The sequence below is a fragment of the Anopheles merus genome, chromosome 3L (assembly GCF_017562075.2).
Source record: "Anopheles merus strain MAF chromosome 3L, AmerM5.1, whole genome shotgun sequence".
In the NCBI taxonomy this organism is placed as follows: domain Eukaryota; kingdom Metazoa; phylum Arthropoda; class Insecta; order Diptera; family Culicidae; genus Anopheles; species Anopheles merus.
Window position 1 is genome coordinate 35,055,788 of NC_054085.1, and position 22,447 is coordinate 35,078,234.

Consider the following 22,447-nt stretch of genomic DNA (forward strand, 5'->3'; position numbering starts at 1 on the left):
TTTGATCAAAATAACACACTTTTTTAATTAAAAATAAAATATTTATTATACACAATTACGACCACATCAAATACTTCTCGGCAGTACAGCTCATCATCGGCCGAAAAACCTTCGGAATATGCTATGGTTGTAAGGTGATCGAGTTCGAGGGGGAAAGAGAAAAAGATAAACAGTTTATCAGGGAAGTTTCTTTCCAGTAGGATACACATAAAAACAAACCATTAAACATTCCATCACTATGATATGCATGTGAGATGCACACTGTATCTTTATGAATTAGTTTTAGTAGCTTCAGTTCCGTGCATAATACGTTAAACAACAGATGGGGTTCGTCCTGGATGCTGATTGATGGAAAACCGGACGCATGATCATCGTCCTATTTCGCTTTCCATTGTAATACTTGATAGTTCCATGAGCCACACGTACAAAACAAATGGCATAGGTTACACGTTTTCTCGTTGGAATGGTTTAATGGGAGAGTGTTAGATTTCTTTCTATTTGCCTTTTCGTTATCACACGCTTCGAGGAGGCGCGATACACGTTGAGACACAAATTCAACGTGCCACAGAGCGTTCGAATGACTATCGAAATGCGGTTAAACATTGAACAGAGACAAGGGTTGACGGGTGAAATGACGGTTCAGCGTCTACGGTCCACGACGGTACATGTGTGAATGTGCTAAAATGGGGGAGAAAAAGAGAATTAATATTTAATTTATTCCACAAATTTATCTATTAAGCGTCTCTAAAAAAGCACTATTTACTTACCTCACCCGAAGACTCCAACGAAGAATGCTAACAGTGTGGCAATAATGCCGGTATTGATGGAGTATGCTACCAGCGCACCGTTTCCATTGTCTTCCGGTTGTTCCGCAGCATCCACTACAACAAAGCAAGTCGTATTGTTCATTAAAATTCACATTTAAAAAGCTCACCGGAAGGACACCGAACTAATGAGGGACCCAAATGAAAGTGAAGGTAACACTTACAGACACATGTTGGAAGACGATGAGTTTTGCGTGCTGTTTTTGTGGGAAGAATTTGGAACATCACATCGTACGTGCGTAACGAAACCGATAGAATGGATGTTGCAATGGAAGAAGTGCACGGAACAAACACACACACATGATGGACGGAAGTTACTTTCGCTGATGGAACAGAACAGTAGGACAAACACACAAACAGATGGGATGTTTCATTTTCGATGCTTCAACAGTGGTCGCTGGGAATTAATTTGCCAATTTAGCCTTTTTTACAATTTTTCACTAGCTTCTTGCAATTGTGTCACGTTTTTATTTGATAGCAGTACTACCACTACACACACACTACATTGCAATTGATTTGTTTGCATCAAACCTTGAAACCTTTTTGGGCAAGTAACAATTCAACCGCCATTGTAGTTTGCTTTGTGCTAAGTTAAGGGAGGTTTGATTATTTTTAAATCAAAAAACGGTTGTCTCTTCCCGTTCGTTGTGGCACCGCCGTTTGGCTTAGCTTTCTGTTAAAATTGGACCGTTTTTCTCTGTCGTAACTATCACATCTGCTTCTAAAATACTCTACACTCTATATGCTGGCGGTTTTCGTTCGTTGCTGTCCCCTTTTCGAAGCGTTCACACACTGAATCTGCTTAATTAAACTCTGCTCTGCTTTACTGTTCTGGTTTTGCTTGTCACTCTGGCACTCACGCTTACATGTGTTTTAAGTTTTTAAATAAAATTCATGTGCACCCTTTCACGCACTCGCCGTGTTCGCATTCAAACTCAGGAAATTATAACAAAAAAAAAGGAGCCAAAATAACAAAAAGTGTCTCGATTAACAAGTCGCGCTGTACTGAGCTTGTAATTGTTGTCAAATAAATAGGGTATAGGCGGCTTGTCGTTTAAATTTGCTTCGGGAAACACACAACCAACCGTCCTGAGCGTAAGTGAACAGACAACGCCCGGGCGGTCTGTGGGTGTTTTTGCTTTTTTTGCTGCTGCTTTTGTACTATCCCTTAAAACTAGCATTAAACCACAAACCGATCGTCGTTTGTCTGGTAGTATTAATAGAAACATAAACATGGAAATCAATGACAAAACGGACAAAAAAACAAACATAAAGAAATGCGAGTGTCGATGAGTCGAATGAATCGTTACTCCATTCTCTCGAATGTGCCGAAATTGTGTGTCATTGTAGCATTCCTTTCGCGATGTGTGATGGCGACAATCTTGTCATTTGTTTTTATCAATTTTCAATGATAAATAATTTTGAGCGCGCTTTTCTCGCAAGACACACACACACCCAGTGGATGGGAACTATTGGACACACACAACGGCACATTAATGGTTGAAAATCGGAGGGAAGTGAGTTAGAAAGAATGGTGGCATGAGATGCGTTCCTCCTCCGGTAACTCCCGCGTTCACTCGATCGCACCTGTCGTCAGTCTGTCGGCGTACTTGTTCATCAGATCCATTGCGGCACCGTTGGTCCAGCCGAAGCCGGTCTGGACGTCGTACTCACCACCACCGCCATGTCCACCGAGCTCTTGCGCATCGTACTGTCAAAAAAGGAAAACGGACACAGTTAGTAAATAGATGCTTCACCGATGGATAGATCGTTCCACCACACCACCACTACCTTTTCGAACATGGAATGCGTCTTGTTGAAGGTCAGGTAGTTCCCCCGGACCCAACGCTGGGCCCAGCTGAAGGCCAGCTCCTTCGCTTCCGCATTATCCAGCGAATCGAGCCCCATCACGAGCATGTGCTGCATCGGGGCCCACACGTTCGGGAAGTCCCACTGCTCGTTCGTGTTTTGCAGCGTGTTCGGCACACCTCCCGGATAGCGGTCGAGCTGCAGCCGGTCAATGTACGCCAGGATGCGCTTCGGCAGCTCCTTGTCCTCCCGATCGTAGCAGCCGACCCAGAGCGGCGACAGGTTGGTCGGCGTGAAGTACTTGCGCAGCTTCTTGTTGATCAGATCGTAATCGAACCACGCCCCTTCCTGCTCGTCCCACAGCACCGCATTGATCGCTTTCTTCAGCTCGTCCGCCTTGGCCAGGTACTCTTCCTTCTTCGCGATCGAGCCAATGTCGTTCCGGTAGCCGTAGAACTCGGCAATGATCAGCGCGTTCCAGTACAGGATCGCGTTCAGCTCGACCGCCACGATCGAGCGGCACTTCAGGTCGGTCAGGTTGCCCGCGTTCGTGCCGTCCTTGATGAACCAGCGGCTGGAAAAGTCCATCCCACTTTCGGCGGCCGCCTTCAGCTCGCAGTAGTAGTCCTGCTTGTCCTCCTCCCGCTGGAAGATGGCCGCACTCAGCACGTCCTCGCGGTACGATTCGGGGCGCGGCCCGCTAGACTTGTAGCCGTACGTCGCCAGCTGGTGGTTGTCCACCTCCGTCACGTAGTTGTTCATGAAGAACTGGAACTCGCGCTCGAGCGTTTCCACGCTGTCCATCGCGAACTTGGTGTCGTTGGTGGCGTCGACGTACGACTTGACCATGCCGCAGAGGAGCGGCGGCTGCGAGCGCATGCTGTAGTAGATGCGGCCCCCGTTCGGGATGAACCCGTACCGCTGGATGATCGACAGGAAGTTCTCCAGCATGCCCTTGGTGGTGCTGTACATCTCGGACAGCAGCAGGCCCTTGACGATCCAGTACGAGTCCCAGTAGTAGAACTCGCGGAACCGCCCACCCGGCACGATTACCGGATGGTCCACGTGGATGATCGAGTAGAGGTCCGGATTGAGCTGTGGGTAAATTGGAAAATTGAAAATATCCGTATTTTGCGCAACTTAAAGAGTAAGAAGCATCCTTACCGCCACATCCGACGTCATCTTACGGCCGAGCGAGTGCCAGATCTGATTCAGGTCGGAGGCGAAACCGCGCAAATCTTCGTCCTTGATGCGGGCGAGGAATTTCGGACTGGCGGTCCAATCGTCCGGCGTCCAGTTTTCAAACTCGGCCCCGGGCTTCTCAAAGTTCGATTCCACCCACTCCTTCAGCTTCGCCTTCGACGGGCTGTTGTCCTGCGCGACCATAAACTCGTGGAACGAGTCGAGCGTCTCGTTCGGCGACTTGCGCATCTTCATGTCGACGAACGTCTTCGAGTCGGGATAGATCTCGCTCATCTGCACCGTCTTGAGCAGCTCCCCATGGCAGTAGATTTCACTGTGCAGGGAAGAGAGGGTAGAAAAAAGAACGACGATTAGCATGGACATTGTAATTTTGAGATGCGTCACGTTGTCACGGTGCACTGCATTGACATTGTCATGGCATGCTTGAGGATATATCCGCCCCTCGCATGCATTGCTGAAAGGAAGAAATGAAAACAAACTCAACTTTGCAGCCAGCTCATTGGCGACAACGTGACGACACGCTTGTGAGGCTTCCGTTTTAATGTCGATTTCCCTCCAGCAGAGAAGCGATAAGAAATACACATGTCGATACTTTGTGTTTGCATCACTTGTTGATCAATTCATTGTACGATAAAAAAACCAGACACACACACACACACACACTATCGGAAGTGTTTTGATTTCATCCCGACGCCCGCCCGAGGCCCCCAAACTGGAACAATGGTCATTCATGTCATCCCATGACTTTACATTTTCCTGCTCCGATATGGTCCTCCCGATGGTTGATTTGACTTCACGTTTAAGTGCTTTATTTTTAAAAGCTTTGTTAACACTTTTTTGCACATCAAAGTGTGCGTAGGACACACGTGAATCGAATAAAAGGGTGCTTTGTGGTTAAGCGACGAACCTTACTGATGATGGGGCGCGAGTTGATGCGGGTTCGAAATGGAAAGCACTGGAGCTAGATGTGTTGGAACAATTTACAAGAATGTTCTACTATGTCCGAACATTGAAAAACAATTCCATTTCATAAGTGCGTCAGAGAATAACAAGCTTATTACATCATTGGTTGAAATGTGAATATCAATGTAGCGCCACACAGGGAACATGCTAACGCAGAGCGCAGAGGACGATCATATTTTTGCATCTTTTCATTTTCATTGTCTAAATACGGCACACGACTGACTATTCCTATTTAAATAAATAAATTCCATATCATGTTACTGATTTTAACACATGCAAAAACCGGGGCCTGATCGTTTTTCATAGTCTCATAAACGTGCTTTCCTTTCCATTCTAACTGCATATGCAAGCAGCAGTGGCGTTTATGTTCCGTTTTATATTCCTACTGTTAGCACCTTCATTATCTATTCGGTATCGGCAACTCGTAAGCTCGGGGTTCGTGTTTCAATATTTGCATCTTTAATTTTCCGTCTCGAGAAGGTTGGAAAATGGGATTGGCGTGCCTTTGCAAGCTGCTTGCCTAATTACCCGAGAACGTGCTACGGAACGTGGAAAGCTGGGTTTTTTTCAAATTCTGTAATTACAAGTCGTGCTGAGCTTAACATTAAATTTCGGTTTACATTTTACATTTTACCAACCAACTGTAAACTGCGCTCACTCACTTCACAGTCAGACCAATCTTACCTCTCGCAGGACGGTTTGAGCGTTTCCTGCTGCCGATTGTCGACAATGTAGGGCACTTCCTTAGCTACGAGGGCTGCGGCTCGTACGGTGGCCGGTACCAACCAGCACGCAACTATCACAACAACTACTCCCGGCGGATACGGCCGCCTTCGTACGGTCACTGGTTGTTGCCGCGTTTGCAACATCACTACCACTATTGTATGCTAGAGCGGGGAGGACTGTGTGGCTTGTGGAGTATGGTTCTGAGGACTCGACTGACCTTAACATCACACCGCACAGAGGGAAGAGAGAAGCAACGCAAACGATGACATATTTGGAATGCAACACGCTACCCTTCATCTGACCCATCAGTACCAAGAGAGCCGCCGTCGTCGCCGTTGTCAACCGTGTTTTGAAGGATCAGAACCCCCCCCCCGAGAAGAGCACTGAAAAGGGAGAAGACGGCAGGGAAGCAACAGACTTTGCATCGCAGGCACGAACCGCATCAGCCTTCGCGGTGGACTTTCCGGGTGGTAAGGTTCTGCGCTCGCTGTTTCCGTGACCCCTTCCCCTCCTTAAACCCGCGCACAGTAAAGTCTATTAACCCGCGCGTGGTAGCCGCGGTAACCGGGTAACACATCTCGTTAACGGGGGAAGTCCCAATGGGTCTGGCAAAAGCGAATGGAGGAGCATCATCACCAAGTGGAGCAAGCGACCTTAAAACCACGGATCACCAGTGCAGTGGGAAACGGTATGCTAAGCACAAACTAACTCCTAAACAGGATTTGGTGGGAAGTTTGAAGTCGTCGTGTGGTTTGATGGGGGGGGGGGGGCTATGGAATGGGGGTAAAATGGACAGTAAAATAATCACAGGGAATTTTGCAAAATCCGCACACAGAAATAGCGACAGCTAATTTGTCACAAAATTCCCCAGAAATCGCAGCTAATTATTCAATTATGCAACACAGGCAGATTAAACGATAAAAATAGAAACCTTCATACAAAAGCTGTTACAATCTGCCACACACACGGCGATAAGTGATAGGGAGCGTTAATCGATCAATTACGATAAAAGCTATTATTAGTAGCATCACACTATCAGTCCGTTATAACGTTAGAAGAGAAACAATGCAATCAAACCTAATGCCGCTTTGATAGAGCGACAATATGATACAGCCCGAAAGTGATTGTTGTCAGTCGTGTCTGCGCAAAATAAATAGCGCCATTTCCGAGCAGCATTCAATGGAAGGAATGATAAAAAAAAAGAGAAGTCAGGGGACCAATTTCGGGCCCAAACCATGCATTAACATCATACGGGATTTGGAATGGAGTTAATCTAACGATGTGTAAAGGCAGAATCTCTACATGAAATGTGAATTCAAATAATGATGATTTTGAATGCAGAGCAAGTCACTTTAACAATAAAAGCCTCATTTGACTTATTTTTAGCTTACCGGTTGGTGATTTTACCGGAAGAGGAGGAGCTACCGGAAGTGGTATTGGGTTGGCTGTTTCAAACAAAAGGGGGAAGATAGTTCGTCACAGGACGGAAAAAGGACGATCGAAAGGGATCCATCGTTGAGGTGTTTTTGAATTTCGAGAGGACACGCGGGTCAAGTGAAATTAAATAGAAAAAAGACAATATTGTTGATTTAAAATAAATAGATCAAGAGACAGTATGTGACAAAGTTCGAGTGGTCGGAATGATATGGGGTGAAGATGAGGTCGGGAAATATCGGTCAATAGGGTCTGGAAGGTAAAATGCTTCGTTCTTCAAAAAACAGACAGACACCGATCGTGTACACACACTTGGGGGGGGGGGGGGGGGGGGCTTTGCAGTTTGACACAAGGCCAAAACAGGTGGCAAAACAGGCGAAGCGGCTCTTCTTGGCACTGGCAATGAAACGGTTTGGGGAAACAGTTGTTTGTTGTTCATCAGCAATTTTTGGGCTACATCTTTTCTTTTGCGTCTTTTGAGTCGACATCCCAATTTTTCCACACAATTTAACATTTTTCAATTGCGCAATATTCCCAACTACACTGTTGATGCACTACAAATACGCCCCTCTTCACTATCACTGCTCTAGAATTACAAGCTAAATTACTCTTTAATAGCTAATCTTGGAATGGATATGACTAATAAAATTCACACAAATACTACACACACACATACACACACTGCACTAGATAATAACGGCACCGTTTTGTCCGCAAGTGATAACACGCTGGTTTGCTGGAGAGAGGACTTGTCCGATGCCAACAATATATACTAAAAAGCTTCCGTTTCCTTTACCCCTCTAATCCTGATCCCTATGCAATGCGTTAACCGATCCTTCAAACAGCCACAAACGCAATCTTCCCACACCTTCTTACACGATTGGAGCGAATTTGCTGCCGCGATGGATCGCGTTTTTAGCCGCGAGAGAAAAGAGCTGATGCTCTCCGTCGCGCGGTCCGTACGTAAATGAATTGGGCAAAATTGGCACCCAACCGTTTTATAAAGACTCGTCCCGGACGCTGAGCCGAGCGAACGGGATGGGGGATCTACTACTAACGACGAACGAGTGCGCTTCTCTAACGCCACAGTACGACGCGCGAACCACAAATACGTATTTGATACGCGGAATATCTGGCCAGATAGCAGCGACTAGTGGCGGGGGAGATTGCCCCCCTTCGCCCTCTTTACCACCAATAAGCGTATTTGCACTGGCAATGGAGGAGAGGACGCAAAAAAGCACCCGAACGAACGAACAAACCACTGGCACGGTGACACCGTATAGGACGCCTTTTGGACGATGACGTAGCTGGGAGCTCGGTTTAGTAGTGTGTTAGTGAGCACACGATGTAGTGCCCCGACTGTATATTAAAGGTGCAATTTGCCAATTATTGTTATCTTTGTCGCCGGCACACCGAGGGTGCCACAGCTAAGCGCAGCGGGGAGAAAATAAAAGCAAATCGACCAGTTCTAACCAGTTCCACCATTTTCGCACACTTGTTCACACACTGGTTGGTGGTTTAGATGGTTTTTTGTATAGTAACAGGGGTCCGGGGACACGCTGCTACTCGGCTACTCAATATTAAAGTTGCCATTTTTCTCTCTCTCTCTAATGCTATTAACACGTTGTTCCGCTAGAAAGCGTAGAGAACGGCGCTGTCGTGAAGGTGTTAAGTAGTGTGCGTAGGGCTTACCCTGTTTTTTTGTACAAGCTTCGTGTTGTAAAGAATGCTACAATAGACAACTGATTGCTATCAACGGTACTTTACAGTGGTTCTTATTAATGCAGTCACAATCACATTCTGTCGGTGCAATTAAATTCCCTTCATCCCTTCAGGAACGAGACCGGAAGTAAACCCCCTTGGTGGAAGATAACAGAAAAACGGTGGTGGTGCACTTAGGAATTAGTGTGCCATTGTTTTTATCTAAAACTAGTTTGTATATTGGGAATTTTAGGGCAAGGTTGGAGTGCAAATTAAATTACACAATAAACTGTTTTAATGCTTCAAGTTGAAGCCCTTGACACGTTTCTTCCCCAGGACCGTAAGCAGGCGTTTGACAGCCCTGTCGACACCGTTTGATCGAGGGGGAAGCGCACCAACACCTGCTCAAGCAACACGTGCTCGGCGTGTTGCAGTGTTCATCGGATGCAGTTTGATTGCATTTGCATTTATCGTCTCATCAGCAACATCTCACCTCTCATTATTATGCTCGGATTTTTGTGTACAATCACTCTCAGGCAAGTCGCGTTGAAGCGTTCGAATTGATTTCGTTTGGCAATTGGCCCTTACCTCATCAACTCCCAGAGTGTGGGCTGCCGCAGCTTGACACTGACATTGCACGAGGTTCGGCGCTGTGTCCCGGTTCCGGAGGCCAAGGGCTTCAAGGTGCCGCCAGCTGTGCAAACAGCGGAACCCACAGCCGGCAGCAGGTTGTCCCAGCGCCAACCGAACTGACGCGCAGGGCGTAATACAAACACTGCCATCCTGCTACCAGAATAAGAAGAGGGAAAAGCAGCTTTGCTACACAAACACGTTATGGAAGTTATGGTTTCCACTGCAATTGCAAACTTGTACTAGTGATCAGATACATTCTAATGTCACGGGGAGAGAGCTGGCACGGATTCTGCACACGCCAACCGTTCGCTATCAACTGGACGAGAAGGATGGCTAAGCATGGCCAGTCTCGATGGTCCTCCCCCCTAATCACGTTCTTCGCAGCAGTGCGATTAGAATGACGCACACGTGAGAGTGTTTGTTGGTCTGCGTACGATCGAATTGGCTGATAAGGGCGGTGATCGCGAAACCGTACGCGTCTGGAAGCGTTTGCGACGAGATCATCGATCTGGCGCGCGCACACGTGTGATTAGAGAAGTTGAGACTGGGAAGGGCAAGGCTGTTTACAACTTCTCTCTCTCTTTCTCTCTATGTAGCGTCTTGCTGCAATCAACTGCGCAGTCATCGTCGACGTACGCACCCTTATCACGTTGCTCACTCACGATCGCCAGTACTTCGATTGCACGAAAACCGAAAAATTCGCCTCCCCTGGGACAGCGAGGGAGCAAACCGATAAGGTTCGTTATCAAGGGCGTACGTTGTGCCGTACCGCAACGACTCGACGATTGCTCGTCGGCTCATACTTTAACAGGTGTCGAATCGAATACAGAAGCTCCCAACATTTTGTATGCCGTTTGTACTTATATTTACCATCCTCCAATACGAGCTTTGCTCGAAGGACACCGCCCGTAACCCGCTTTTCGTAGTGGCAATGGTAGTAGCTACTAGCCCCCCCCCCCCGTGGCAGCTTGGCGGTGATGGTGGTGGCTTATCTTGACACATTCAACGCTCAAGATCACGTTGAGCGAAGGCCAAGAACGATCCCACGGCCAAGGGTAGGAGCGACCGAGCACTCGAGACACGACATCGCATATTAAATAATTGCCATAAAAGTAAATAAAATATTGCAATAAATTTAAAGCGCACAAAAAACAAACCGGCCAGAGCCAGTCGCCAATTCGCTCGACCCGACAGGTGATACGCGTTTTTGTGCATCTCATTAAAAGCGTGTTTTTTTGCTGTTGCTGTAGAACGCTCATCAGACAAAAGAACATGTCTTAATTTTTTTTGCGTCCCTTCGCTAACTCGTTAACCCTTGTTTTCTGGCTTATCAGTGTGGCGTGTGCGGATTGGCGTTTTGCAAAATTAATGGGCAATTTTTGCAAACATTTTTATTGCCTCTCCTCCATGTCGAAACGGACAGGCAAAACAAACTATAAAATAAACCTCCGTTCAACACATCACCGTTACGATCGTGATGATAATAAATATTGCTTGTTTTTTTGTGACTCCTTTTCGGCTGTTAATTCGCTACATCAGTTCCACCACATCAGGTGAGGTTAACACGCAGAGGACGTGACCAGGCTGCGACCTCTTCCCAGGCTCGGGATGTGGAGGAAGACGATCCCGTACCGGTTTCAAATTTGCACCTTTTCTTTTTGGGGTTGTTTGTTTTGTTTTGGCGTTCCTTTACCGAACAGGGGGGAAAAGGTCAAACGATTCGCAAACATGACTCTGCGTTGAGACTGAAAAAGGCATCGTAGCTTCAGCGATGGGTGAGTGAAGAAGTTACCTAAAAGGAAATGTTTCTCATGCCGTTGTACATTAGCTAAACAATACCTGTCTAGGAGGCACTGGATGGTCCCAGGTTTGGTGACGTGGCTAGCAACCAACATTGTGCTTCGGTGTGGTATCTTCTTCAATTCGTTCAATGCTTCTGCCTTTGTGGCCTTTGTGTTGGGGGGCACTGAGACCGAGCGCTGTGCTTCCGCAATGGCCGTCTCCACGTCCACACGATGCTGTCGTTCTGTTTTCGGTTTAGCAGAACATTTTGGCCACTCTTCCGTCGATGGGAAAATCACGCGGTAAGTATCACTTGAAGGAAATACTTTACACAGCACCGCCACAAACTGTACTACCCAGAGCGATGGTGGCTCAATCTAACCAGGAAACGGGTGTGCTTTTGGTGAACGATCACTGCGTCGACATCGCTCCAGACGTCCGGGGGCTAGGGCGATCAAGGAAAGTTGTGGCCCTTTCCCGAATTACCACCGATTGGGAATGGCCCGCTGTCTGTGTCGGCACAGGATACGTAGCACACCACGCTTCCGGAAAGGTTGTATTCCGCGGCCAACTGCTCCGGGTTACACCAGCTCACGGGACACCGTCGAGAAATGTGCTGACGATACGGCGCAGTGTGGCCAGATTATTTTGGCGGTTTTCGGTAGGCGCATCAAAATTTTATCGGTAGTTTTCGGTAGGTTAACTCGAAACTTAACTCGAGTTAAAAGAAGTGAAAGAAGTGTTAAGCGGTATGGGGGGGGGGGGGGGGGGGGTAATAACGCGCAAAATGAAAGTTCCATTTCAAGCGAATATGCATCCTTTACCTAGGATACGGATTAGATTTGGTTCAGCGGTTACACAAATGAAGGTCTTTCTGAAGTGTTGATCTGAAAATTGTACTAGGAATTCTAAGCCAAAGAAGGACTAAGATGCACATTTTCTTCTCAATGGTGGCAAGTTCTTTTTCTCGGGCCTCCAAGCAACCTTAGAGCCGCTGCAGTGCTCCATCGGATACGATTTTATCGTACGTGCTGTCATTTGATTTTCGCTGGATTATTCAGACTGATTTGATTGTTTGGCTGAGTTTTATAGTTCAATGATTAAAAAAATTGAGATTTTTTCCTTCAAACCCTAGACATATATATACATCGGTATTTCTGGTCACTTTACCCACAAGGCAAGGCGAGCTTTTTGGCGGTCACCGTCGCAAAACCGTCGCAAAACGTCAAAACCGACGTCACAAGTACTGCAAACCGACGTCGCCAGCGAGCGAAACTTACCCCTCGCCTGAAAATTTCATTCTCTTTGTCTGTCGGGTAAGCTTTAACCGCCGACAGCGAGATTCAAATTCAAATTTAAATGATTTTCTTTGACGAGCAATTCTCGGAATCCACGCAACTGACATTGTCTACTTATTATGAACATTAAATTTTAACGGATAAAAATAAAAAGTTCCAGGCAAACAAACGTGCATCAGCGCGATAAGTAACAAATGAGGTTATCAATCCTTGAAACAGCATCCCAAGCGCCACAGATTAAGCTTAAACGACTGAAAAATCAAATATCTGTAATTTTCGGTAGGATAAATGGAAAATCGGTAGTTTTAGGAGGCTTATCTGTGAATCGGTAGGAATACAGATAAATCGGTATTTCTGGTCACTCTGGTACGGCGAGCGAAGGTAAACAAAGAGCTTTCTTCAGAATGTCACTCTGCTGTCATTTGTCATTTCAAACGAACCGTTGCGGTGTTCAGGCGGTTTTATTCCTCTTATAGGCGGAAAATGCTTTTTTTTCAGATAATTTCATTTTTAAAAGAGTTTGAATAATATGCACAGTTATTTTTATGCTTTGAAAACAGTAATAAAGCTATTGTTTTATCCGTAAGCGTCACATATTTATGTATGTACCTTGAGCTGCTCGAAAAAGTCGTTGAGGCTGCAGCGGAAAATACAAAACAGCTCGAAACCTATCTGGCTTGGAAAATTAGATAAATTCAATTTTCTGCAACCGACCTTTTGTTGCGATTCGATCAACAATTCGTCACGGCACGATGCAGCCCTAGCATCTTTTCCTTGCGCGATGTGTTTCGCGGGATCAGCCTCGGTTTGTTATAATTGCATCAAACCGTTGTGCTTCACCTCCTCGGGGGCCTGCGCTTATAACGGTAGCGAAACAATGGGTTTTCTCAGATAGCTTTTTTCTCATCGAAAGGACGATCAGATGATAACTGCACCACAAATCGATTATCGTTTTGGTGAGGTCAAAAAACAAAAGAAATTTACGAGCTTATTTCAGGGGTTCGTCTTCTCTGTTTGAGCCAAATCCCTCACTTAAAGATCATCAACAATTAACGGAATTGTGCCCCTGTAATGGAGCTTTGTGAATGATTTGCTTGCAAGTGCGCTGTATGTTTATGATTAATATCGCCTCATCAAATCACTGCCATGACGTTGACAACTTCCGCCCAACAGACGCTTCTCCATGTGCAGTTGCACATGATCGCACCACACTAGAGGGGTGGCCTGACTGTTCCATTGTTCTCTTACGCAAGCAGCGTACATTCCGCACTCTTTCCCACCCTGCGCGCTGTGATGCAGTGCAGCTAGGAACAGCGTCAGCTTGGCAATTATGTGAATCTCTAACCAGAAGCTATGCCGAGATCAGAAACCAGTGTTATCAGCCGACCAACCACAGTGGGAGATACAGGCTTAGAAGGAATTGAAAAATCGTGTAATCGGGATTTTTATTCTTTCCTCGAACGAGAGCTGCCTACCCCCCGAAGCACGACAGCGGCCCGAGAGCAGCGCGATTTGTTACCGATAAGAACGCGCGGTCGCTTACTTTCACGTACTTCAAGGCTGCCCAAGACACGAACCGGACATGAGTTCCAGTTCACGAGAACGAACTGGCACGCGCTCCAGCCGGCCGGGCTGTGCACACGAGCAACTGACACTGGGCAATCTGAGCTTGGGGCTTGAAAAAACCGCAACTGCAATACGTTAAAAAAAGACCAAAACGGAAGTGACATTTCCAAACCGCCCGTGGCCTTCTCACTCGTTTACGGGCGGCTCTTTTTTTGCTTTCGTGTTGCAAAGTGAGGTGGATTTTCTTTTTTTTTTTTCTGCAACCCTCCTCAGCTTTGGTTCTCGGATTTCAGCGCGACACGAGTGACGGAAAGATAAACAAACACAGCACCCCTTTCAAAACGGTCGTCGTCTGCAGAAATCCTGCGACGGTGGATAAGGCCACGGCGTCTGGAGCGTCCAATCCAATCCAATTCCCCAACAAAACCACGTACGAAACCAGCAACCGACGGGACAAAACGGTGGACCAGTAGAAATGGTGCAACAAATGATGGCCAACTAACACAATCGCACTATTACAAACACTCACTCACACACAGACACAATCGTACAATCACACACGCCCCCCGGGAAAACGTGCACCTTTTGCGCGGGAAATCGTACACGTGTTGCGATCGTTAGGTGACGCAATGGGAGCGCGTCGTCTTCACTAGCGTAAACGCGCAAAACAGGAACGCGATCCACTACCTAAAGCACTCCACCACTAACCGAAGAATGACGCTTTGGCACAGTTACACTACGTCACCGACCAACAGCAGCCGGTGGGTGTGAGTCGATTTTCTCTCACTCTCTTTTAGCGCGTTGTCACCGTCACCCACCACAAAGTGTCTTGAAATGCGCCTGAAATTGGCGATCAGGCGACCGCAATTTTCTGTGTGTGTGGAATCGCAGCAGCAAAGAAGGTTCAAAGAAGGCGCAAGTTGCGGATTTTACGCCAAAGGGGGTGTTTCGCACGCTGCCTGCGACTCGCACTACTGACGGACTGACCTAGCGGCTTCCGTGCGCTCGTGCCGCAAGTGAAACCCGCTGTGGCGACGACGAACGCCACACCGCGGAGAAGGGGAATGCACTACCCCGTGCTGACTGTATGGCGTGGGACACTCAACTCCCTCTAGTGTAAAAGTGTCTTTACATGTGTGTGTGTGTGATAGTCGGAGGGGTTGCTTTACCCCCGTGTGCACCACAATCTCGCCGCACTGACTGCTGATTAGTGCTGGCTTTGTCTCGCCACATTCTCAATGTAAACCGCGGACGCATACATGGACCGATTTGCCACAACTTGAGGGAAGTAATGGAAGAGGTGAGGTTGGGGGGGGGGGGGGTTGTTGCCCACCGGACTAGACAACCAATAGAGGCGCGATAGAGTAGCCGCGTTTTGAACAGTGTGTGCAGTGCAAATTGTGCCTGTATTGGAGCCCTTGAAGGTGTTCCGAGGCGGTGAAAGGGTGACGAAAAGTGATCGATCTGGTTTTGGGAGAGGGTGGGAGATGTTGGAGGATGGCGACGGCAAGTACAATTGGAGGTATATAAAGATAAGTCAAGCGTTAACGTTTCGTTGAACCAGAGGAAGATGTTCGTTTAAGCAAAAAATGGGAGGAATATTAAAAAAGTTGAAAACAAGCGGTAAAGTCGACTTAAAGCAGAGCTATATGGAATGCAGCCGACATACAGTAATTAGTAGCTAATGTTTTGAAGTACATAAGATAGTGTTTCTAAACGAAGGTCATTTAGTTTTCTTTAAAATTCAACATACAAAATTCATGTTATTTGTTGAAATATTTGTCGATCGTACAATTACGACACCTAGGTATATACTAGGTACTAGGTACTGTACTAGGTTACGAGTGCACGGGGACAGATACAGCTTTATGAGTCGTCTACACAGGGAAGCAAAAACGAGAGGGACGGAAAAGCAATTGATAGGAATTCAACGCTCCCCATACCCACTCACCCTCCCAGCATCAACGCACGCCAAACGCTAATCTGTTTGGGGTCCGACGCGTTCAATTGACTGTGTGATACTGATACTACTTCTGCCATCCAATTCCTCTCTCACTAGCCACGCAGAATGCTTCCAACTGTTCGGGGTAGGAATTTGGTCGGGCGAGCGTGCATTAACTCGTGCACAGTAACAGGAAGGAAGTGGCAGTTGCGTGTTGTCGCGCTTGTAAATATCGCGAATACGCATCCTGTACGCTTTGGCACGTTTGGCAATCGGAGCGGTCATTGATCCGGGCGCTACTGTTCTGCATTCATGTTTTGGGAACGATTTGAGGAAACCGTTGAACCGGTTTTAATGTTTTGAGTTTGAGAGAGCGTTTAGCACACGACGCGACAGACGACGAGATTGTTGATGGTCAGGGACGACTGATGGGCTGATCTGTTAGATGATGAAGGTCGGCCAATCTGCACACCGGCAAGGGCAGCTAAAGTCAACGAACTGTGACATTCTGTGGTGTGGTTGTTGAGACGGCATTAAACTAGAAACATTCAATGGCGATTTGGGAGCTATAACATGTATTGCCTGTGTGTTGGACTGCAAAGTTCACATTTTGTGGTCACATCAAATGAAAATAAAGAAGTAAAATAAAAAATACGCTTTTCTGAGCTTCAACACAGCGCAACATTTTTATGTTGCGTCACATGTCACGTATCTTCAAAGGTGTAGAACCTATACCATAATTTGGTTTTTTAATACTAAAAAATGTTTTCATATTTTGTTTGATGTAATAAAAATAATATTGAAAATAGCCTTTTTCAAATAAAAAACTCCTATATTTACGTCCACCACTTTGAGCCATCGTTTGTCGACTTTAGCCAAGACACGAACCGCGCACGAATCAAACGCAACGTTGCAAGCCGCCGGCAGCATAGAATCATCATCGCCGGGCGGTTGTTTATGTGCAGAATACAACAAATACGAAAATACCCCTATGATTGCTTGTCGGCTTCTCCCTTCCTCCACCTCAGCTTAAAAAAAAACTAAATATTTATACAGTGCGAGGGCTATTTTTGGCGGCCAATGAACCATACAGCTCGCGCTACTCTTTGCGCGATGATGGTCAAGGATTACAACAGACGCACGTCAGACCGGCAATGCGCGTACTGTGTACTGCGGATGATCTGGCATAAAGTGGCTAGATTGAATTAAAGCACACGCCCAACATTCACCACCAGACCGCTTGCCAAGCGGGATTTGATTCCTGCGTGCCGGAAGTGACGTACTTTTCAATTTACAGCGCGTTGTGCGCTTCCTTTGCCAGTGCGCGGTGCGCTTTTGCGCAGCAGCCAAAGATGACAGTTTTGATAGGGTGCTGGTAGAAGGAGAAACACGAAGATATACTTTGTCTACGTTAAATTTGCCGGTGCCATTTGGTGAAATTGGTTTGTTCAAATTGTGATGCTCCTCCTGTGTGCGTCATTGTCGCGCTTCGGTTTGTGAGGGGAATTGCGTCATCGGTATGCTAGCAAAAAGTGTCGATATTTACATACACGTGACGCGGATTTACGTCTTCAAGTCGCGTTATTGTATGGAACGAATGTAAAGAAGAAATATGAAGAAGAGCTTTTTTTTGCATTTGAAAGTTTGTTGGACTTTGGGATGAATTTTGTTTCAGGTTTATTTGTGGCACGTTGAATCTAATTACTACGATACGATACGATAAAATAAGCAACCTATAGGTACGTCGAAAGGTGTAAAGTACAGCAGCGATTGAGATAAATTGCAAACGTCACTATCGTGCCACGACACATTAACTGATAAGAACGGTCTCAATGACCATATGGTTGGGGCTTTTACCGCCTATCTTTTGCAAATGGGTAAATCAAAGTGACTAAGCGTCGAGACCAATGACAGAGGCACATTTCTTACGTGGTGAATGAAGCAATTTACTTCCGTGGAAGGCGGCCAGACAAGCCCCTCTCTGCGGGAGCAGGTTGTAAAACAAATCACAAGCACACGGTAACTGATAAGCTGTTGGATTTTTGTGATAAGCCAGCAACACAAAATCGATTCGTTACCAAATTCGAAACGGTAAGAATTGTATCAAAAAAAGACGGCAAAGTGTTTTTGTACGTAACGTGGCACGTTTATTGCATCACTGTATTGCGAATGAAGGATGGTTCATTTTAATATCCTCTCAGACGAACGTGTCCAATGACACGCGGAGTACATGGCTTACGTCATCTGTGCGATAATGTCGTCGTGCTGATACGAAAAAAGTAGCTCATAAGGGACATTTTATCTATAAAAATCGGTTAAAAACCTATTACAAATAATGTAGTGTTTATTCGCAAAATTAAACGGTTTTAGTCCTTCGAACCGGATTAGCAATACAGATGTTGTTCAAATTGGTTAATGTCGACATTAAGTCGACCTGCGATTAACACACACTCAAAAATAGCAAATGAAGCCCACTTAGTGAGGTGGGTCATCTCGAACAAGTCCTCACAATGAGTCGATTGTTGCCCGAACCGATGCTGTTTGTTTGTTTTGTTTATTTTAAGCTACGTCATACCCAATTAAAGAGGTAAACAACGACCAACCGCTTCCCAAAAGAAGTCTTTTAATGGCACAGGAATATAATGGCAATACCAAACAGGTGAATTGTGCTTAAAGAAGACATCTGATAGCTTCTGTTTCAGGCTACACAATCGATGCAGCGTGATCATTCTTCGAATCTCGCAAATTACCCCATTAAATACAACCTATAGGCAGGTATTTGTGCTCTAGAATCTACGGTAAGAGAACTCCCCACCCCTTCCATCCATCCAGCCTTGAACCGGTACGTTCGCACCGGTAAACAGGAAGTGAAGGATGCAGTGCGCGGATGCCGCCGCCGCCAGTCATCCATCTCTAGATTGATCTCGTTTTGTTTTACAGCGACAAGGGAAAACGACGAAGAAACGAAGAGGAAACGGATCACAAACAACGATCGCCAGTGACCGTCGTGATCTCGTGATGGATTAATTAATGTTAATTTTAACTTATCCAATCGCTGGCATCGGTCCGGCATCTGCGGTATTAGGAAGGGCAATTCGCAATGTTACAAAAATGTCGAGCTGATGTTGACACGCATGAGCAGCAATTTTTTTTTGCTGATAGCAAACAAGATACACATTGCGCGTTGCAAAAATTGAGGACGTGTAATAAACTTCGCATTAGCGGCATTGATAGGCAAGACGAAGGAAGCGCTCCGGTGTACGGCTCCGTCGGCCGGCGCGTGAAGGTCAATGAAAATGACCCAAGCGTCGCGCGAAACGTGAAGCTCAGCGCGTAAACAGTTACAGAACGCGGTCGCCCCCCCAAAAACCCGTTCCTTTCACTAATACGCGCGACGTGGGGTGAGATATCGCGCAAATTGCGAATCGTGTGTGAAACGCGCACGGCCCAAACCCCTAAAAACGGTCACAAACACGTGCTCGAATTTCGAACGATCGCGTTCCCGGTCTCTGCTCCTTGGCGGCTTTCGTTACTCGTGTGCGTAATGGCGATTGGGGCAACATTTTAACAGAACTTCTTGGCAGAAGCGGGGAAGTGTCCCACGACCACTGGCTAGAAAGGTGGATTTGCATAAATAACTGTGCCGGGTGTGTCGCACTCTTTGCGTCTCTTGGTCGCCCAGGTGTTTGCGACGCTTAATTTTAGACCCGACGGGTTAGATGTGACATTCACTGTCCGGTTCAGGGTCAGTGTGAGCAGTGGTGGCGGTAGCAGCATCTCGCTTCCTTGCTGAACATCGTACACAAACACAAACACATCCGTACGTAACGGCAGACAGGAAGGAATTCACCATTACAAATTCGTGTGCCACCACCAAAAAGGAATGATGCAACCGATCGCATGAAACTGTTCCACAAAAAAACCCGACCAAACCAATCATATGGTAATTGAATGACGAAAATGCAAGAAAATGAGGTCGTGTGTGAGATGAACACGATTGGCAGATTAGAATAGAAGCTCACCTGGACATTTTGCGGTTGGAGTAGGCGACGTGAAAAACAACTCTCGTGTGTCTGGTCTGCAGCAAACGTTTTGTAACACCCGCTAACGCACCGTAACGCATGCGTTCTGTTCAACTGCTCGGTGAGGAAGCTTCCTCTAACTGTCGCGCTTTGTGGCTCTTAGTTGGCCGGTATTTTTCACTTCCGAAAGGAAACACTCACACTCAAACACTCAAACTATGCACACACACAGACACATACACACACACACACACTGACAGCCGTTTGTTGGCGAATTCGAAAAGTAATAACGTCACGGCAAACGTCACGCATACGGCCACGTGCGCGAAAAACTGTTATGCAGAACTGTACATCCACCGCAAACAAAGCCGGGTGTTTTTCCGGGAAGGGTTTGTTGCTTGTTTGGTGTTTGCAGCAGACACTTTTTTATGTGGCCAAACACACTTGTTGCACTGGAGTTTTCGTAAAATTCGAGAATCCTTTGTTTTGAGATTAGATTCGGTTTTTGGTTTGGTTTGAGCGAATTTTCAGTTCAGTTCTATTATTTCTTCTCCTCACTTCAATTCACTTGTGGCCCTCAAACAATATGGTAACCACACGCAATCACAATCGGCCTCCTCACGGAACAGAGGAGAAAAGGACAAACGAAATGGCCAACGGAAGCGAGCGCGAAGCGCAAACGGCAAACGATCGAAACGAACTAAACCGTTCGGCATGGAGCTCGACGAGATTTTTATATTATTTTTCCTTTGTTTTTCGCTCGCCCACCATACCACCACCGTCCACCCCGTGCGTAATAACCCCCTGTGTTCGGGTTTTTTTCGCGCAAAGACCAACCATGCCGTCGAGTCAGACGAGGTCGGTGCGCACGTTCGTGGTGGTGGTACGATACCGACCAGCGTATCGTGTTGCGCGCACAGGGATGGTCACAATAAATGGCTAACAAACTAACAGGTAACTCCTTCAAAATAAGTATTTTTGCGATGAAGAAATACAATGAATGTAACTGAAATTTAGGAACCGAAAAAGAACCCTCAACTTACAAGCTAAGTAAAGCTATTATACATGCATTTGCCAACACAGCAAACGAAAGATAAATACCCCGTTATCACAAACTGTTAGCACAGCTGGACCCGCACACAACCGCCCTATTGCTGTTTTTCTGCACAGTGCTGTACACACGATATTGTAGCGAAATCGTACCGAGCCCCGCCTGTTCCCTTGCAACCATTCCCCCTTTCGCCGTCCCCGTTTTTGGGCTGGGGGGTTATTTAAGAGTCGGCGCGTCCCCGCCATAGCCAATGTCCGCGACTGGCCGAAGCCGAAGCGGAGATGAGGGGCCAGAGCATATGTTTTGGTGTTGAAGGCCGCCAATATAAAACGGCGAACGAAACGACATATCTGACGGATGTGACAAATACAGTGGCGCGCGCGATTTATCGTGCTGCCGCATGCACGTGGCCGATGCAACGTGGATGTTGCGCGACATGAGGGGTGTGAAGTGTTTTTTTTTTTTGAAAGGTTGTGCACGCGTTCTGCTGTTGTGTTCAATTAACAGAGTGTGTTTATCAAAGTCATGTTATTTTTATCAAATAAGAAAATGGAGAAAAAGTGAGAACAATGAAAAATGACATAAAGACAAGATAAATATGATAAAGCAATATTTAAAACAAAATCATAAAAACAACTTTTCAATATTAACACATAATGCAAAGAAAGAAAACAATAATAAGATTATAGTTCGAAAAGTATATTAAAAACATTAAGATACTCTTATAAGCATGAAAACGAAAAAAAGAAAAAGCAGTAATAAAAGTGTGAAAAATGATGAAATTAATTGCAGTAAATTGTACATAAAATTGACTGATAAAGACTGTTGCTCGATTGCGGGCCATCAAGACCATTTCTTTTTCTCAGTCGATCTTAGAATCTCCGACCGTTTTAAGTCAAACTTTTTAGTCAGAGTCAAACTAACCTCTACTCTGCTTGGCCTTGTTCGTGATTCCTCGCCCGCAAATGCATGATGCAACGTTGCATCGTTTGATTGAAAATCCAAGCTTTGATGCACACAAACACACACACACACACACACACACACACACACACACACACACACTACTATGAGTCATAATTGGCGCGCCGACGTTTGCTGCTCTGATCGTACCGACGAACAGCTCGTACACATAGACGCGAATGGCGCTCACGTAGTGATATGTACGAAGGGAAAGGTAAACACTCGGCAGTGACGTCACACGAGAGGGACCAAAGGTGTCCATTAAACCAGTTACAACCACACACAACCGCCCAAGCGCTACCGGTTGAACAACTTGGCGGCTCACTGTGGACACGCGGCGATCGTGGCAGGTGGTGTTGGATCCGGGTTATCGAGCACATCGGTGGGCTCGTCTCGTGCGTCGACTTGGTGGTGGGGTGCAAAGTAATAAAAAAACAGCAACCCCCTTCCCAACCACACATTCGCGCCATTTTCTGCCATTGAGTGTGTGTGTGTGTGTGTCTGGGCTTGAGAGTATGTTCGAAAGGTGG

At 46.4% G+C, this 22,447-nt stretch overlaps 1 protein-coding gene across 8 annotated transcripts; it reads right to left on the bottom strand.

The window, feature by feature from the left end:
- Nucleotides 1–233: 233 nt before the first annotated feature.
- LOC121598486 (trehalase) lies at nucleotides 234–20,612 on the bottom strand. Of its 8 annotated transcripts, none has more exons than XM_041925419.1 (7): nucleotides 19,904–20,612; nucleotides 6,917–6,970; nucleotides 3,798–4,149; nucleotides 2,616–3,728; nucleotides 2,412–2,535; nucleotides 768–881; nucleotides 234–678 (listed from the first exon to the last, which is right to left on the bottom strand). In XM_041925419.1, the coding sequence occupies exons 1-6, from the start codon at nucleotides 20,002–20,004 to the stop codon at nucleotides 769–771; spliced, it is 1,857 nt and encodes a 618-aa protein (XP_041781353.1). In that variant the 5' UTR covers nucleotides 20,005–20,612; the 3' UTR covers nucleotides 234–678; nucleotide 768. The 8 variants fall into 8 exon arrangements, with proteins under 8 accessions (XP_041781353.1, XP_041781352.1, XP_041781349.1 ...); XM_041925418.1 differs by lacking the exons at nucleotides 6,917–6,970; nucleotides 19,904–20,612 and adding exons at nucleotides 5,484–5,737; nucleotides 7,836–8,001; XM_041925415.1 differs by lacking the exons at nucleotides 6,917–6,970; nucleotides 19,904–20,612 and adding exons at nucleotides 5,484–5,742; nucleotides 7,836–8,001.
- Nucleotides 20,613–22,447: the final 1,835 nt, after the last annotated feature.